The 12,850-nt window shown below is 35.3% G+C and overlaps 1 protein-coding gene across 3 annotated transcripts in view; it reads left to right on the top strand.

The window, feature by feature from the left end:
* STAG1 (STAG1 cohesin complex component) overlaps window positions 1-12,850 on the top strand; it is a 401,388-nt gene that overhangs the window by 124,279 nt on the left and 264,259 nt on the right. For all 3 annotated transcript variants that reach the window (XM_057738186.1, XM_057738184.1, XM_057738185.1), the window contains one exon: window positions 2,545-2,709. In XM_057738186.1, the coding sequence (XP_057594169.1) occupies window positions 2,545-2,709 (165 nt within the window). The remainder of the gene's footprint in view (window positions 1-2,544; window positions 2,710-12,850) is intronic.

Genomic DNA, 12,850 nt, shown 5'->3' with positions numbered 1-12,850 from the left:
AAAACTGCAATCTAGTTCATAAAGTTGTTTCCCATGGGGTTGGGCTTAAATTCTACTATACACATATACTGATGAGAGCCAGATTTCTCACTGTTGGAGCGGGTGTTTGTAGATGAGCAAGGGGAAGAAGCAACCATGTGGTAATGGATTAGAGTTGGAGATACCAGTTACAATTTAGCTTAGCTTAATATAGATAACAGATCATTGCATGCAGAAATATTTATAGTTGTGTGTGTGTGTGTATATATGGAACATACATTTTTTTGTTTTGTCTGCTTAAGGGCCTAGAAGCAAGGGCACTCCGTATCAAGGAGTAAAACCTAGTACCCAGATCTTCCTCTCTAATAAAATTATCTAATAAAAGGAACCAGAGCTCCTTGTAGTATTACTTGATTCTACAACTGGAATGAGCCTGGAGAATGTTGTGCTGCCAGAAAGTAATCAAGTGCTAAAACAAACAAACAAACAAAAACCCACACAAAATGATGGGAATATGTCAGATGGACACAGGAGCCAACTGAAAGATCTCTCAACGGCCAAAGCTGAAACAGGTTGAACAACAAAATAAAATAGTATTGAATTATAATCCAAAATATAAAATAAATGTCAGTGAGTCTACATCAGTATAAATGATTGAATGAATGAGTGAGAATAGACAAATCTCCCATACTGGAGAATTTCAAATGGTATGTGTAAATGCTCTACCTTCAAGGAGGTGGAGCATAACTCCCCACTCCTTAAATGTGTGATGTACGTAGTGACTTTCTTCCAAAGGTCACAGTATGGAAAGGAGAGGAAAAGTAACTTTACAGTAGAGAATCCCGACAAATAGCAATTCAGCCAGCTGATTAACAGGTCAGCATTGAGTGATAAATCATGTTGTTAGCATATAGCCTTGATAGGAGATAACAGAAGTGACATTTTATCTCTCACATCTTCCTCTCCAAACCCATAGTCCCAGTCTAGTCATGAGAAAAACATCAGACAAACCCCAGTTGAGGAACATTTTGTAAAATATACCTGTGCAATACAAAATACCTGTACAAAATTCCTCATAATTGTCAAGGTCGCCAAAAATCAGGAAAGTATAAAAACTGTTGGAGCCACTAGGAGCTTAGAGAGACATAATGTGAACATGTCTAGGAGCCCTGGATGGGCTTCTAGAACAGAAAAGGTCATCAGACAAAAACTGAGAAAATCTCAATTAAGTATGCACTTTGTTAATGTATCAATATTGGTTCATTAATTATAATAAATGTACCATACAAAGAGTAAGGTATTAATAATAGGTGTAATTAGATGTGATAGATGTGGGAATTTCTTGTACTATCTTCACAATTTTTTTGTAAATCTAGCACTGTTCTAAAAATAAATTATTTAAAAATAAGCAGTAAGTTCATTATATGTTAATCTACACACACAAATGGTTGTCAGGCTGTTAACTATTAAGAGGAGTGAAAGAGTACTGTGAAGAAGACAGGGATAGAGAATGAAGAGAAGTGGGTCCTGTGAGTAGGGAGGAAAGTTGCTCTATGTTATGCTTTGTAGTGTTCCTCCAGGGCCCTCTAGTTATAAAGCCTACCAGTGCAGCAGATGACAAAAGGGAAATGTTCACAGAGTCCAGCTCCAGCATCACAAAGTGGGGCAAATTAACTTACATTTGGAGATGAGGAACTGAATTGACAACTGAAACAGGCCATTATGAGAGTGAAGTAGACAGCTCAAAAGAGGAGATGCTGAGGAGAGACCTAAGGTAACACTGCCAGGTAAGGAATATGGAGAGGGAAAAGATATCTGAAAAGCAAGGGGGATAATGTGGCCTGTTGAGAGAGTTTCAAAAAATGTAAATTACATTTAGCAACATTAATTTTACTGGTGAGTTTGGTGAAGCAGCAACCCGGATGAGTTTATATATGAATGAAATTTATGGGAATAATAACAGTGATTGCAAACAGTTCTATCTCGACTCTAAAGGTGAAACATAGATAAGGTGATAGCTAGTGTTGAATTTTAAAAAAAAAATCAGGGGCATGAGATGGGTTGTTAATTGAAGAATGTAAACTCTGTCAAGGCAGGAATGTTTGCTGTATTTCTAGTACCTAGAATGGTTCCAAATATGGTCAGTATGTATTTGTTGCATAACTGGATAAGAAATATTTGAGAAATTAAGTCGAGGGAGAAGTTGAATATGCAGCTTTTCCAAGTAATGTTTTTTTTGAACAAGGTTTCTGATGAAATAAGGAAGAAGAAAATGTCAAGAAGGGGGCATGGTTGGGGACATGGTTAAAATGTTCAGCATTGGCGTTATTGTACAAAATGTTAAATCTTTGTCTTGTAACTATATTTTCATAAATTAACTTGTACTTTGCTGTTTGCACTTTGTTTTTATCAATGAAGACATTGTAAAGCCTCCTTTGGGATTATGTCTCTTATCTATAACAGTTCTAACTTCTCTTTCACAGGATCAAACGTAATTTGAGATCATCCTACATAAAGCAAAGTACGCCTGCATTTAATTTAACTTTTCCTCATCTTTTTATTCAGTCTACAAATAAGAAACCTCGAAAATCTCCTGGAGAGAAGAGTAGAATTGAAGCTGGAGTTAGAGGAACAGGCCGTGGAAGAGCTAATGGACACCCTCAACAGAATGGTGAAGGGGAGCCTGTCACATTATTTGAAGTGGTGAAACTGGGAAAAAGTGCAATGCAGGTAAATTTTAAGTGTTTTTATCTTATTAATAAAGCAATACAGTCAATAACGTGGAAACTGTTAGTGTATATATTGACATTTTATATACTCGTGTTGATTGTGTGATCAAGAAGTTTATTAACTTAAAGGTTTTTCTTTGCTTGTTTTGTAAAAAGTGTCAGGAAAGGTATTTTGTTTAATAGTAAATTTAAGATTACAAACTTTAGATTACATTGTGCTGAATAAAGTAACTTGCATATAATAGGAGCTGCCTGAGAATTTTTTTTGCCTTAATAATATATTTTTTTTAGTATTTGATATAAGTAACATGTATATTGAAGAATATTTGAAAGAAATATTATAAAACACATTCCTAAGTAGTGAATTAGGAATAACCACAGTTAATATTTTATGGTTATTTGTGTGTGTGTGTGTGTGTGTGTGTGTGTTTCTGTATGTGATCTTTGATAACCTTCTTACCCTCTTTTCTCTTTCCTCATTCACTCAACAGATGTCATTAAATAGTCTAGAAGAGCACATCTTTATTGGCTTCTTAATAATTCATTATAAGGATAAGCTATAATTATTACTATTCTTTTAGCATATCTTTATATTTTTTTCACTGTTTTAAAACTTATTCATCATTCGTATTTACTTCCCTACATCTTTTTTTCATTTTAAAGTACTAGAGGTAAAATTATTTCATTAAAGAATGTTTCTTAACTGTGTGGTAATAAATACCATTTTACTCTCCAAAAAGTTGTACTAGTTTAGCTTTCACCAGAAGTATAGCTAGCAATTGGATATTTTATATTTAAGAATTATTTGACAACATAGATGAAAATGGTAATTCATTATCTTAAATTGAAATTTTTAAAAAAATATTTATTTATTTATGTATGTATTTATTTATTTATTTGGCTGTGCCAGGTCTTAGTTGCGGCATACGGGATCTTCATTGCGGTGTGCGGGATGTTTTAGTTGCAGCATGTAGAATCTTTAGTAGCGGCATGCGAACTCTTAGTTGTGGCATGTGAGATCTAGTTCCCTGACCGGGAATTGAACCCAGGCCCCCTGCATTGGGAACGCAGAGCCTTAGCCACTGGACCACCAGGGAAGTCCCAATTTGCATTTTTTGATTACTAATGATTGATTATATGTTAAATCTTTTAATTTGATATTTATTTGCTCATTTTTGATACTTCATTTTCAATTTGTTTGAAATTTAGGTAATTTATGAAATGGATTTATTTTTAGAACTATAAGCAGGCAAGTTTTCATTAGTATATCTTCTATTTTTTACCTATATTTCCTCTTGACTTCCTTAAGGGAGTGTTTACTGCTATAGTATGTTACCAGATTGTTGTGTTCAAGAATCTTGGAATTTGTATGGGAAGGGGGAGGGAGATGGAGTGGTGGGATAATGCTAAATGGTCAATTAAAGAAATATTGAATTCCCAGTTACCCAAAGCAATGGACAACCTTAAATTACATAAGTATAATTTAAAAATATATTAAGCGACTTTTAGCCATTAAGCTTGACAGTTTCTTTATTGTGGTGTAATAGAAAAATTGTTAACAAGCTACAGAAATGCTATTTTTGAGATGTTTATTGCCTCCCACCCTTAGGTGGAAGCATAAGCAGGAAAATGAAGGAAATTAAATTTAAAAATTGTATTTCAGTATTTTGGTTTCTTTTTTTCATGCATAACTTAATTTTTCCAGCTTTTACTTTTGAACAAAAGCTTCAGTATTTAATATGAACAAAATCTAGTCATCTGCATTTGATACACACTAGTAACTAGTATAAGTGCTTTCTTTTTTGCCCACTATGTTCTATGTTCTTCATCCACAATACTCTTCCCTATTGCTGTTTTCATACTTTACTCTCTGCTTAAATTCTTTTGGATTCACGTTTTATGAAAGGTACAGATTAGTAGTCAGAACCTTGGTACCTTCCATAATTTGGTTTTAACTCACTTTTTCAACTTGTTCTCACTATTCTTCTATTGAAGTTGGCCCTAAGCCTTTTCTGCTTTGCTGTAATTTTTTATTATTCTTTTATGTTTTTCTTTTCTAGCTGTATTCAAATTAAGCTGCGGACTTCCATAATTTTTTTGTTTTTTTACTCAGCATTCTATTGTGGGCATTTTTTCCCATGAATTAACCTTATAATTTTTAATATTTACATACTATTCCCCCATGTGGCTTGGTCATGATTTATTTAACCAGTTTTCATTTGGGCTGCTTTATTATTATTATTATTATTATTTTAATAAATGTATGTATGTATGTATGTATTTATTTACTTATGGCTGTGTTGGGTCTTCGTTGCTGCCTGCAGGCTTTCTCTAGTTGTGGCAATTGGAGGCTACTCTTCGTTGCAGTGCATGGGCTTCTCAGTGCAGTGGTTTCTCTTATTGCGGAGCATGGGCTCTAGGCGTGCAGGCTTCAGTAGTTGTGGCGCACTGGCTTAGTTGCTCTGTGGCATGTGGGATCTTCCTGGCCCAGGGCTCGAACCTGGTGTGCAGGCTTCTCAGTGCGTTGGTTTCTCTTGTTGCGGAGCACAGGCTCTGGGTGCTCTGATTTCAGTAGTTGCGGCATGTGGGCCCAGTGGTTGTGGCTCGTGGGCTCTAGAGTGCAGGCTCAGTAGAGTGTGGCCCACGGCCCTTGTTGCTCTGCAGCATATGGGATCTTCCCAGACCAGGGATCGAGCCCATGTTCCCTGCATTGGCAGGCGGATTCTTAACCACTGTGCCACCAGGGAGGTCCTTAAGAGTAGTTTTATTCTATTAAAAATAGCACTTCTTTGAATATCTTTATATATCCCTCTGAAATGTGCATGTGGGAATCCTTTGTAACATAAATTCCTGAAAGTGGTTGCTGAGCCAAAGGAATGCATTTTTAAAAAACTGATGCAGGTCTTTTACTGTAGCTGGCACACGAATTTCAGTGTTTATTACTCCTTCACTTCAAACATAAAGTAGTGAAAGATGAATATTAAAAAGAAGGTAGACATTAATGAGTTGTGGTTTATGTTAAATTAAATGTTTCTGTGGTTTATGTAGAAGAAAAACTGTATGTGGTGATCAGGATTGGACTTAAGGTAGCAGAAGCAGGTACTTGTAGCCAAGAGTTTGGCTCTTGTGTGTTAAAAGGATATCAGGTGCTTCATGAAGGGTAGAGGAATAGAGTTAGGCTTAAAATACATGAAACCAGGACCTAAGATGAGACTCCATACTTGTAAAGGAGACTGAAGAAAGCCGCTGATAACTGCTGCAAAGGCTAAGGCTTGTGTTTAGAGGGATCATATATCTCAGGTTACCCTTGAGACTCTGGAGTGTGCTTATTATCCATGTAGAGACTCTTTTAATACTCAAGAGGGTGCTAGTTTGGATACTAATTTATACTAAAACCCCACTTTTAGGAAATCATGAGCTGAAGGCCGGGAGAAAACAGACATAGTCCTCATAACCAGGACCTGAATTAAAATGACTACTTTCTTGGTTGGTGACTGGGTCTGTAAAAATCCCCTATATCATCTTAGAGCAGGAAGTACTTTTTAAGCCCATTGTATGATCTAGTTGTAGAATGAGCAGAGATAATTACAAAAGCATTGGATAGGGAGGGATGAATAATAAAAGAAATAAATATTTTAAGATTCTAGAGAGATGTAAGAAGAAATTCTGATACCAAAAAGGAAATAAACTTAGTAAATTGGTTTTCCTGAGGATAAAAATTAGCTACATTAGATGCCATCAAAGGGAGAATTCAAGAATTGGCATTCATTAGGCCATTCATTTAGAATGTAGCCCAGAGAAATAAAGTAAATATGAAAGAGCAGTTGAGTGACTTTGGTGTGGATTGAAAGGGTTCCAAAATTTGCAGGGGAAGAATTCCGAGGGAATAGAAGAGACGTAGTTTTTGAAGAGGTAATTTTGTAGAAATTTTCAGTCACATTTTCTCGAATCTATAGTTTTCTCAGGAGTGAGCAAGATAAATGAAAATCATTACACAGCTACTAATAGTACAGGCATTCCTTGTTTGTTTGTTTTCCCTGCACTTTGCAGATACTGCATTTTTTACAAATTGAAGGTTTGTAGCATCCCTTTGTTGAACAAGTCTGCCAGCACCATTTTTCCAACAGCATTATTTTTTAAGATATGTCCAGTGTTTTATTTAGACATAATGTTATTGCACACTTTATAGACTATATAGTATAGTGTAAACATAACTTTTATATGGACTGGGAAACCAAAAGTTCGTGTGACTCACTATATTGCGATATTTGCTGTATTGCAGTGGTCTGAAACCAAACCTGCACTATATCTAAGGTATGTCTGTGTAGTATAACCATGGAATATTGAGAATTGAAAGTCTTGAAATATTTCATTAAAGAATGCCTGACCCTTTTCTCTGACTACAATGCAAGTAAGGTTAAAATACACGAAATAAATTTCCCTCCAACATTGCATTATACTCACAAGTCTGGCAAGGCACTTACAAATAATTCATGTAGTAAAGAAGAAATAAACAGTTGAAATATGAGTGTTAGTGAAAGTAATGTTAGTGAAAAATTGACGCCAGCTGAAGCACTACTTGGATAAATACATAGTCGTAAATGTATTAATATTAGCAAAAGTAGTACAGACTTAGAGAAAGAAAAATTGCAAACCTGAAGTAATTAGGAAGACATGAATAATAAAAGCAGAAATGGAAATTAGATAGAAAAAGAAATGGTAGAAAAGGTCAAATAATTCAAAATATTGGCAGTTTCAGTTTAGTACAATTTTAAGGCTTAGAGGTTTTATCTTAGGAATGCAAAGGTGGCTTAATGTTAGAAAATCTTTTTAGCAGATAATCGTTGTGAGGGAGATTGATGTAGAATGTTTAGAAAAATCATTTGATAAAATATAGCTGATATTCACAATGAGCAATAGTTCTTCATGAATAAACGAACAAGAGGGAAGTTCCTTAGCTTGGTAAAGATTTTCATACAGAAACGTTATAACTCACAACACAGCATTTTTAACAGGGAAATTTATTTTTATTTTTTATTTTTTTAATTGGAGGTATAGTTGCTTTACAGTATTGTTAGTTTACACTGTACAGCAAAGTGAATTAGCTATAGGTATACATATATCCCCTCTTTTTTACATTTCCTTCCCATTAAGGTCACCACAGAGCATTGAGTAGAGTTCCCTGTGCTGTACAATAGGTTCTTATTAGTTATCTATTTTAGACATAGTATCAATAATGTATATACGTCAATCCCAATGTTCAGCAAAACTCCTAGAGAGAAAATTAATATTAAAAATAAAAAAAATCAGCATTCTGTAAAGCAGTAGTAACCAATTAGAACATGTTAGAGGAAACAGTAGCCCATTTAAGAAAATAGTTTAATGAGTGCCTACACTGTAGGTGACACCTTTTTTCCTTTCTTATGTCTTTCTTTTTCTTAACTGAGATACTTTGAAGAAAGGGAATTCAGTTCCTAGATGTAACCTCTAGAGGAATTTTTGTGTATTTTTATAAATGAGGCAAATACAGGAATTTTTATTGCTGCTTTGTTTATAATAGCAAAAAGGGAAAAAAAGGAAGTAAAAAAAAAGCCTATGAACAGGACAGTTGATAAATAAAATGCGGTATATTCAAACACTTAAATTTTCTATAGCAGTTAAAATGAGTGAAATAGAGTTCTAGGTACCATTATGGATAAATTTCAGAAATGCATTTTAAGGGACAAAGCAAGCTACAGAATGATACATAATTTATTGTACTACTTATCTAAACATACTTAAGTTTAACATCAAATTTATGATATTGGTTACTTACTGAGGAGATAAGAGAAAGAGAATGGGATCAGATGGGTGTATGTGGGGTACTGAAAAAGCAGTAACTGAAAAAGAAGTAGAAGGAAACAAATATGGCTGTAAAGTATTAAATGTTGTTGAAGCTGGATATTCTAGATCTTCTTGTCTATCTTGTTTACTTTGTTATTTGAAATAAAAATGGATAGCATTTCTGAAATGCTTCCCAAAAGGAGGGCTTATATTGTCAGTATACTTGGAAAATGACTATATCTCTCCCCCTTTGGAAAGTTGTGAAATGAGAAGGCTTTGATAAGATTTGTGTTAAAGAACCTGGTTTCTTTTATTTATTTCAGCATTCCACAAACCTTTGATCCCTACAACTATTTATGACCATTTTTTCTTTTAGTCTTTTCTTTTAATCAGAATTGTAAAGAATCAGTTTTACTAGCTTAATAGATGCTCGCTATGCACCTCCTGTAATCAGATGCTGTGCTAGATAGTCTTAACCACTGGACCTCCAGGGAAGTCCCGTGGGAGGCCTTTTTTTTTTTTTTTTTTTTTTTAAAGTGATTCAGTTGGGAAGTAATGAAAGTTTAAATTTATAATGTCAGTGAAGAGGAAGAGGAAGTAACCAGTTCTTTAAACATTAAGACTGTAGGATCCTGTTGAAAGATGAGAAAGAGGAGAGAATCTAAGGTAATTCCTAGTTGTTTGACTTGGGGATATTCACTGAAAGGAAATTTGTGAGAGTATAGGTGTTAGTGGATGGTTATGGGAATAGTTTGGTTTGGACATTTTAACTTTTAGGTGCATGACACTGACTATATGTTGAATTTTGGAACATTCAACTATAATCTTATATTTGTTGCTTTCGTAGTTATGAGTTAGCATTTAAATGAATCTCTGTAATCCATTGGCATTTGTGTTTTGCACCCCCAGACTTCAACTAAAACAGTTGGACTACAGTTGATTCAGCAAAAATTCATTGAGAGCTCATGTTTCAGGCATTGGGTTAGGTACAAGAGATACAGTGTGAACTAAACTGGCCTGACCCCTTCATAGACTTTCTAATCATAGAAGGAAAAGGAAATCTCCATACTAATCAAATGATCTGCTAATATACCATTACAGTTGATTAATGCTAAGAAAACTCCATTTGTTCTTAATGTACTGATAATAGTAACTTACGTGAATAAGGAATTGGATTCAGCCTATGAACAAAGTATACTTAATGGCATAGTTTGGTCTCCTGTTTGCTTTAGGCAGGTGACTGTGAAGGTGAAACTGATTTTGTCCATTGAAGTTACGATTGAGAAAGGCATAGGTATCTTAGGGGGATAGTCTGTGATTAGTCATTCTCTCTCCTTTAGGGAGGAAGCTTTGTTATGATGTTAAAGAAAAGTATGAACTTCTACAGGACATTCATTTCTTCTAGTTCCCACCTTACAAATGGGTTAGATGCCAAATCTCAGGGTAGCAAGTACAGAGGAGTTCTCCCCCCAAGATTTGTGTAGGTGTGTTTTAATCACTCTATGACGACACCAAGGAAAATGAAAAAGCAGCTGTGAGTTTATTAAAATCTCACCTGTTAACTTGTGTTTGAAGTGACAGTTTTATAGTGACTGTATGAGAATTGAATGCTTTTCTGAGCTATTAATAGAATGGATAAATGTGTTTATAATAATTTTTGAATTTCTCAATGTTCACTGAAAACCTGAAAAGTTTCAAGAAGTATTAAAATGGCTGAAGAATGTCTTAAGTGTAATTATAGAAGAAATGGTAATAAAATGTTAGGGGGAGAACAAGTATACTATTGACTGAAATGAAACTTTATAACAAAGATGATCAGGAAATATTGAAGGAAGGAAATACTACAATGAAGATGAGGATTAAGACCTTACAGAACTAAGCAAATATATAAATGCTTGAATGGAATCAATATGTAATACAAGAAATATTTTGTGCTTATAGCTGCAACCACTACAGTGCAGGATGTTGGGTACAGGACTTAAAATCATAAAAAAATATTAAAACATTTATTCTGATTTTTAACAACATCATAATAAATTAAAATTTAACCTAAAATCATATAGATTAAGTTTAGCTGAAGGTAAATGTGAAAAACTGAAAATAACAGTTCTTTTAACAAGATAGCTTATCTCTCTTATTCAAAAGATCTTAGGTGAGTGATCTTTTTCCATGGCAGCAGGTAGACTGTCAAAGGATTGAAATTGGTAATGCTTTAATACTTTAATATTCTTTAAGGTATACATAATCATAATTTTAGCAGCTATACATTTTGATGTTTATCAAAAATGAATTTTACAGAATAAAAAGGAAGAAGCTGCCAGGGCAACACAATTGCAGTCTCTCCCCTAGGCAGCAAACATTGGGTCCTGTTTTAAGCCCTAGGAATATCTTTCTATCCTATTTCTCATTCCTCTGTCTTGACCCTTGTGGGAAGTCTGGGCATAATGTTCCTACTAACGATGACAGCCAGCCACATTACACTTCACATGTCCCATGAATAAATTGACGTTTTAGGGGTGGGGATGGGGGGTGGGAGTACTGCTGGTGCCAGGCACTGGGCTCTTGAGGTGAACTGTTCATTTTAGATCTCTTAGTTCCACAGATAAAGCCATGCATGAATGGCCACAAGAGTGGTCAAAGCCTGGTGAAGCCTAGCAAACATACCTTTGTGGATGTTGATTGTCTACAGAGCCCCAAATATCAGAAATGGTGTTTGAAGGCCCACCAGTGCAACCAGATGTCACTGTGCTGGTGGGTGAACCTGTTGGGCATCCATGATTTGGAAAAAGAAGACCTGAGCCTTTAACACAACACCCTTGTTGCAGAAGCATCACTGCCAGGATGCCTGTGCCTTTTAAACTCAGACTGGGAAGCTGAGCTGCAGTGGCTCTTTTGTGACTGATGCAGGCTACATTCCAAGTGCATGCTGGCACTACAAGTAGCCCACCATCTATATTAAGCAGTAACAGAACACCTCTTAGAAGACCCTAGATGAGATGCACATTGGATGAGATGGACATTGTTAGCTCTGCCTGTTTCGAGAGGAGGGTAGGGTTGCATTACTCTTCTGGGGCTGTAGCAGTCTCAGCATGCACTTCTGTGGAAGTCCGCTGCTGGTAATCTCTACATGGATAAGAAATCCACCCCAACCTCCATGAAACTTTGACATCTAGCTCCAGTATAGTCATTGTGGTGGTCCTGGTGGCCGTTGTTGTTGGCATTGCAGTGCTGGTGATCACCATCAGGTAGAAGTTGGGAAGTACAAGAAGGCAGGAATCAAGGACTGGGGAAATTGAATACACAGTGCAGGATAAGTCTATAGTGGGGAGGGTCAGAGGACAGTGTTCAGGACCACTCCAGGGTTAAACTTGATTCTTGACTCAAGGCAGATACTTTGTCCACCACCATCCCTTTCTTTCTCTCCCTTCTCCCTCCATCATAACAATTCTTGTCCTAAGACTACCTTTCTTTCTGGCTTTATGTCCCAACCCCTCTTGAAGAGCTATTTCTAATATTCCTTCTTCTTCTAGGACCACGAACAAGAAATCTGATTCTGTAAAGGCAGTCACAAGAATGTCATCTTTGATTATGTTTAAAATAAAAGGCTAAGATGCCATCCTAGGATCATTTAAAAGTGATGGAATACCTTTTGAAGGCTGAAATGGGTTTAGGTGAGGAATAGCTTTATCTCCTTACAAAGGAAAGAGTAGCGTCTTCATCCTGAATTATCTACTGGTTTATCTACTACTTATTGATGAGAAGAAAATTTGTCTTTATTTGGGCTTGCATAATGACCATATCACTGTCTGGTACACTACCAACACATACGCTTCTCACGTAAAAGGGAATCTTATTTTAATTGCCTAAACACATTTTAATTTTTTTGAGAAGAGATTGTCCAGAAACTGTCGGGGTTTATTCTTTAGCTCGTCTCTATTAGAGCTGATATTAGAAATGTTTTATTATGTAAAAATGTTTGTATATACTTTGTTGTTGGTAATTTTTCTGACTTTCTTAATATTACACACTTAATGAAATTTAGTAAAACATGAAGAAGACATAAAGCAAGAGAGAGTTTGGACCTGTGTCAGAATTATGCCAATTAAAAAAGAACCTCTAGCTTTTTTTTTTTTTTTTTAATCCGGGGGGAGGTTATACATAAGATGAAATGAATAGAACTTTACAAATACTAATTGGATAAATGAAATAGTTTCATTAGTCAAGGTATTATCACACCAGGGCACATACCATATAATCACAGTATCTTAATTTGCACTTCAGAAATGTTCAGATTTTATAACCTAAGGTTTTCCCCACGA

Source organism: Hippopotamus amphibius, chromosome 6, assembly GCF_030028045.1.
Source record: "Hippopotamus amphibius kiboko isolate mHipAmp2 chromosome 6, mHipAmp2.hap2, whole genome shotgun sequence".
In the NCBI taxonomy this organism is placed as follows: domain Eukaryota; kingdom Metazoa; phylum Chordata; class Mammalia; order Artiodactyla; family Hippopotamidae; genus Hippopotamus; species Hippopotamus amphibius.
Note: the sequence above shows the minus strand (reverse complement) of the source record. Positions and strands in the feature narration are given on the sequence as shown.